The 6,439-nt window shown below is 36.9% G+C and overlaps 1 protein-coding gene across 1 annotated transcript; it reads left to right on the top strand.

The window, feature by feature from the left end:
- Positions 1–3,884: 3,884 nt before the first annotated feature.
- On the top strand, positions 3,885–6,224 carry LOC127809447 (F-box protein At1g67340-like). Its single transcript, XM_052348235.1, has 4 exons — positions 3,885–4,224; positions 4,403–4,715; positions 5,022–5,184; positions 5,290–6,224. The coding sequence occupies exons 2-4, from the start codon at positions 4,468–4,470 to the stop codon at positions 6,019–6,021; spliced, it is 1,143 nt and encodes a 380-aa protein (XP_052204195.1). The 5' UTR covers positions 3,885–4,224; positions 4,403–4,467; the 3' UTR covers positions 6,022–6,224.
- Positions 6,225–6,439: the final 215 nt, after the last annotated feature.

The following is a 6,439-nucleotide window of genomic DNA, read 5'->3' as shown; positions in this document are numbered from 1 at the left end:
AAATATAATTTTCATCTTTTGGTGAATCTTTTATAAATACTCGATGATGTGATCTTTCTCTTCAATTTGATATGATAGTTCATCCTCAAAGCATTGATTTCTATAATTGTTTTCGCCACACTAATTTTCATTAGTTCTTACAAAAATAGTAAAAAAGAAAAACACAAAACTTCTGGAATGATTATAGAATTCGAGAAAGAGAAACAAATAAGAATTGGTATATATATATATATATATATAATTGTGTTAAACTTTCTAGAAAGCTTGTTGAAAAAGAAATTAGATGAGAACCGATATATATATATATATATAATAAGAAGGGTAATAAACCATAAACAAAATAAATATAACATAAAATAATTGATGATGCGAAGCTGATTACCCTCTTCTGCCTCAAACCAAATACTTATAAACGGAGTCGGGGACTTGTTTTCCCGTGATCACTCTAATGCTCAAGTTAGCTCACCGGGTTATCAAAATTGAAGTATGTAGTAGAAAACTCAAGAAAAAAGATCCTTTTACTTGTCATGGTTGCTTCCTTTTTATTCTCATGCCTTCTCTCCACTCTTATCAAGATAAGAATTCCCCTTTCGAATTTTCGGGATCAGGATCCCATCCCTTCCAGAACCATGATCTTTGTGGAATGGATATGGTAATTGGTTTCCAAGGGACTCAAGATACTCCGTATCTCATGATTTTCGGAATGATGATTGAGGTCGAGGAATCTGGAGAATTCTCGTTGAGTAAAAAGCTAAGATTACTAGTTGGTTTGTTGAGATGTATCTATCACATGTCATCCCCGAACTTGGGCTAAATGGCAACCTTGGCTTGATTATCTAGTGAACATTTATCTTTGTTTTTATTGGCTATTTTTTCGGGACGTTGGGATAATTATGAGCCCGATAACATTTCCAACAACAACAACTTACATAAAAAGATAGACAAATCAAACATTTCAAGTGTTTTCACTGAGAGTACTCGCAACCAAAGATTCGTTTTTAGAAAGATAGTTCGAAGAAAGTGAATTGAAAACATAACATGAGAACTAATAACATTTAAAAAAAGATGAAATAAGACTAAGAATTAATGGTTTCAAAATTTTGGAAAAAAAGGAAAGAATGAAAATAGAAAATTAAAATCAAGAGTGCGCACACCAAAGACGAAGAATTTAGAAGATGGATAGTTGAAACAATGAGAACTGATAAAATTTATAAGGAGAATAGTAAGAACGTCTAATTTCAAAAGCACATACTAACAAAATATATGTAATGCTATTTGTTAATATATAATGTTATTTGTTATGATTAATGCCATTTATTAAGAACACATGTCAAACTCTTTTTAGTATAATATATAGATTTTAAAAGTAGTTTTTTTTTTTCATTTTGTGCTCAGTTGTTAGTTATGTAAATATGATTGGCTACGTAATACATTTTTAATAAAAATAAATAATGATGATATCATAATTTATATAGAAGTGTTTAATTGGTATTATATATTTATTTAAAATATATAAAAAATAAAATATATTAGATATTCTTTCATTTTTCTTAAAAAAATATTTTTACATAAATTATCACATTAATTACTATTATTTATCTCGAGTGAGATAATACCATGCTGATGTGGCCTCTGATATGTTACAATCATGAAAGGGCCACCTGTACCAGATCCCAACACAAGCAAAGCAATGGCCCAATTTACATCTCCCACCATAAAATATATCACGTAATTTATGAAAAAAAAAAAAATTCACGTATAGATATTTTCCTTATTTTAAGTTTTAAACGTATATGCTATTCTCTTTCCTATTTTAAGTTTTTTTTATTAACGTATCAGCCCACGATATTCTACCCCACAGTAATAGGAATATAAATTAAAGAATTCAACGACCAATTTAATCCCTAGTCCTACTATAATTATAAAGACGAAAAATAATTTTTAATTTTTAAAATTACTTTAACTACTAAGTTTCATTCCTTGACTGAAACTCTAACACTGGAAATTTGAGGACTCAAAAAATAAATAATTACTTTGCCAATAAAATTATGGGCTGGGGCGTTTTTTTAAATCTGGCTTGCTTATGTTAGACTCTTAATTTTAAGTGAACACACAAGACAATACAATACTATTAAAACAACAAATAAAGCAATGATAATTAAATCACTTGAGACTTGATTACTTTTCTTCTTTCCTAATGACCCTTCGTCCCATTCAAAAGTTTAAAATCAAGCCAACGTGGCATGGCATCGCTGTCCTCTTTTACAAAAGAAAGTTCAAATTCGATCTACTTTATGCCGAGCATGGACCAGGTCTGCATGTATATCTCGATCGCAGCAGCAGCAGCAGCTTGCTTTTGGAATCCAACTTCGCCGCATGTCATGTCGCCAGCCCGCCACGTGTCATACATGTGGTATAATACATGGTACAAGTAATTATTAACATTTCACTTAAAAACTTTTTAAAGGCCGCAAGTAGGCATAGCGGCGACAATGCATTTGATTAGGAGCAACACGGAACGTCAATGTCAAAATCATGGCTGCTAATTAATTTATTAAGCCTCCCCCAATTGGAAAGCGATTTAATTAGCATTAATTAATAATGTGCCCACACTTTCAAATTATTCGTGACAAGGATCGAAGGCAGCATAAATCTACCGAACTTTTTTTTATGTAAAAGCATGTTCATTTGTCTGTCTCCGTAATTAATATGGTTATCAAGTGTTAATAATAATAATTATTATTATTATTGTTGTATCATTAATAAAAATTTATTAAAAGTCCAAAAATGCCTAACATCCTAAAATAATATTTTGAACAACAAAGGTGTAAATTTTTTCTTAATTGGGGATCTCGTGTAACACATAAATTAGATAATTTTGATATTTGTTAATCTTTTTGAGGGTCTCATAAAATGGATAAATATTATTTTAAGGAATCCTAATAAAACTTTGATAAAATCTTAATTCTAATAAAATATTAAAATATTATTTATAAAAAAAAATCTCAAATCGAGGAGATTTAAGATTGTCCTATTTTGCTTTATAAATAAGTTAGCCTACATTTCAAAAAATATATGTTTATAATATTGGTAAAAACTCTATTTTATGGTTTTTAGCATTCTCTGTGTTTGACTAAAGTATTGAAAATTTACGTGGAGATTTTCGGGCATCATTTGATTATTTTCTCTCGAACAAAATCAGGTCTCAGTACAAAAGTTTCAAGACGACATCAAGTCTCGAGATGAAGGTCTCAGGATGACATTAGATCTTAGAACAAAAGTTTTTCGACAAAAATCTCAAGACGATACCAGGTCTTAGGATAAAGATTTTATCATAACATTGAATTCCTTGACGAAGAAGATCTCGAGTCGAAGATAATCTCAGGCAATATCAAGTCTTGACTGAGAAAGATTTCGGGTCAATGATAATCTCAAACGATTTGAAGATGACATTTTTATCAAATAAAATTTATTATTATATTCTAGTAATAATAATAATTATTTCAAAATCTTTATTAAATTATACAATGGAACCCTAGGGCCCAGCTAATCCACGTTCTACCTACGGCACCCATTTTTAGGATAAATATGATTATTATTATTATGGTTGTTATTATGTTTTGATAGCATATATAAAGCAATATATAATTATTATTTTTGTATAGATAGCACTAATTATTATTCAAGTACAAGTCCAGCTGTAGTTGATAGGTGTGCAATTGGACAACGTTTTAAACAATTGTATAATTATTATATATAGTGTGTTAGGTCGGTCAGCAATTAGACGTGCAATTTTGTGACGTGGGGGAATATGGTGCAGTGTACGCGCCACGATTGGCAGTCAGTTTTAAGGTTGAAGCTGTAGAGTCTGTTGAATTAGTTTGGAATTTAACCGAAGTTAGTTGCAGTGTTCACAACAAAATTAACTGTTTCCGAAACAAACCCCCGTGTAATTTTGGAGACAAACGAACCATCCTCTTTCTTTCCTTTGGTCCTCCTCTCCTCTCCTCTCCGGTGAAGAAAGAAAGAAGTCAATAAAAGCTTCCTTCTTTAATGCTTCTCTTTCCTCTGTGAAACGAACAGGACCCATTTCCATTTTCAGTACTCCACAACAGTACAGATTCGGATACAGATATTACACAGAAATTCGTCCTCGTGGACGACGAAACCCCCGCCCCGCCGGTGTGGTCAACACGTCGTTTGGCCGATCTCAGGGCTACTATGGTAAATAAGGGAATTTATGTTTGCTTTTTTGCTTTCCGCTCTCTCCGTCCTTTGCTTTCCTTTTGGTGGTGGGTTGGTGTTGGGCTCCTCCACAGCTCTCATAAAATGCCATCTCCCCCCGTTTGTTGTCCTCCCCTTCCTTCCTGTTTATGCTTTCTCTTTTATGTTATCTCCACAGGGACAAGCAAAAGCAATTTCGTATAGACACACATGTACAGATAAGGTAGAGAAATAGAGAGGGATATGATGACAACAACGAGGGGTGTCTGTTATCCGAAAATGGGTCTGTGTTGGGAGAGAACACTGAGGAGAGAAAGAAATTTGCCCGGAGAGCCCACAAATGGCGGCCGGAAGCGTTTCAAAGTTTCGCCTGAGAGCGCCGGAAGATGTGATTTGTTCGAGGAGTTGCCTGACGATCTCGTCGTTTCTATTCTCTGCAAACTCAGCTCCTCCGCCACTCGTTCTGCGGATTTTATCAACGTTTTGATAACGTACGTACGCGCGCTCTATCTTGCAATTTGTTCTCCTTTTTGTTAGTCCCGACCTCATCTGGGTAACTGGGTTCCACCTTTTCCGCCGAAAGATTGAACTTTCCGGCTACGATTACTGATTTGAAGGATTAACATTGTTTGCCGTGGCTATATTAACCTCATTCTCTAAATGCCTGTTCTTTAAAATCAACCACCAGGAAAAAATGACCAATTTCCATGAAGCTTCTCTTTTTTGGGTTGAGAAATTATGATCAGCCCTATATCTTGGTTGGAATCTGATGTAATGGATTTGATGAAAACAAACAGGTGCAAGAGGTTAAACGATTTGGGGCATCGCTCCATGGTTCTCTCCAAGGCTTCGATGAAAATGCTCGCCGTTAAAGCAAAGAACTGGAGTGAGTCAGCTCACCGATTCTTGAAACAGTGTGCCGATTCGGGGAACATGGAAGCCTGCTATACTCTCGGCACGGTCAGTTTAAATAAATACACACACACAAAGAGAACGTATTCTTTGCTATATTTATGCGTTCCCGTTCTGAGTGACTTCGTTGCTATATTTGATTCTTTTCTACAGATTCGTTTTTACTGCTTGCAAAACCGAGCGAGTGGAGCTTCGCTAATGGCCAAGGCCGCGATTAAATCCCACGCGCCGGCGCTTTACTCGCTGGCCGTGATCCATTTCAATGGAAGTGGCGGCTCCAAGAACGACAAGGACCTCCGAGCCGGTGTAGCTTTGTGCGCGCGAGCCGCGTTTCTCGGCCACATCGACGCGCTGCGGGAACTGGGTCACTGCCTCCAGGACGGCTACGGGGTGCGCCAGAACATTGCCGAGGGACGCCGATTCCTTGTCCAAGCCAATGCTCGCGAACTCGCCAATGTCCTCTCGATGCCCGGTTCGGCTCTCAACTCGCGCTCCTTGCTGGCTTGGGACCAGCACCGCCAAAACACGACGGGCTCGGCTGGGTGTCCGTTGCTGAGCGACTTTGGGTGCAACGTGCCGGCGGCGGAGGCTCATCCTGCCAGTCGGTTCCTGACGGAGTGGTTCGGGGAGGATCGTGGTGGCGTGCCGGGTCCGGGGCTCCGAATGTGCTCGCACAGCGGGTGCGGGCGACCCGAAACAAGGAGGCACGAGTTTCGTCGGTGCTCGGTGTGCGGCGCAGTGAATTACTGCTCTCGCGCATGCCAGGCGCTCGATTGGAAGATGCGCCACAAGGCGGAGTGCGCACCCATGGAAAGATGGCAGGATGAGGGAGACGCTAACGTTAACGGGAATAATATGAACGCGGATGATGATGGGGAGAGCTAATGGTGAGGGTGACGGTAACGGCAATAGAGAGTCCTTCCCGAAAATTGAATATAAAGTTGGGGTATTGCATTGTTCTCTTACACCTAAATTATATATTTCTTTGAGTTTATACTAACTAAATTATCAGGATGCTTTTGCAGTCACTTTTAGTACTGGAGGAGATGTAACAGATATTAGTTCAGCCTCTTATATTTTTGTTTGTATGGTTTGTATAATTAGTTGATTGATTGGTTAGAAACAGTAATTAACAGTTAAGAGTATGTATTTAAATATTGCGAGCAACTTATTTAGTGGAATGAGAACAAGGTATTATTTTTATCTCCTTTGTCTCAATATGGTATCAGAGTAATAGCTCGCTTCGTTTTTGCAATTCGCTTCGTTGTTTTCTAGTCATTCTTCGGCAACCTCAACAAATCTT

Source organism: Diospyros lotus, chromosome 9 (genome assembly GCF_014633365.1).
Source record: "Diospyros lotus cultivar Yz01 chromosome 9, ASM1463336v1, whole genome shotgun sequence".
Taxonomy (NCBI): domain Eukaryota; kingdom Viridiplantae; phylum Streptophyta; class Magnoliopsida; order Ericales; family Ebenaceae; genus Diospyros; species Diospyros lotus.
Note: the sequence above shows the minus strand (reverse complement) of the source record. Positions and strands in the feature narration are given on the sequence as shown.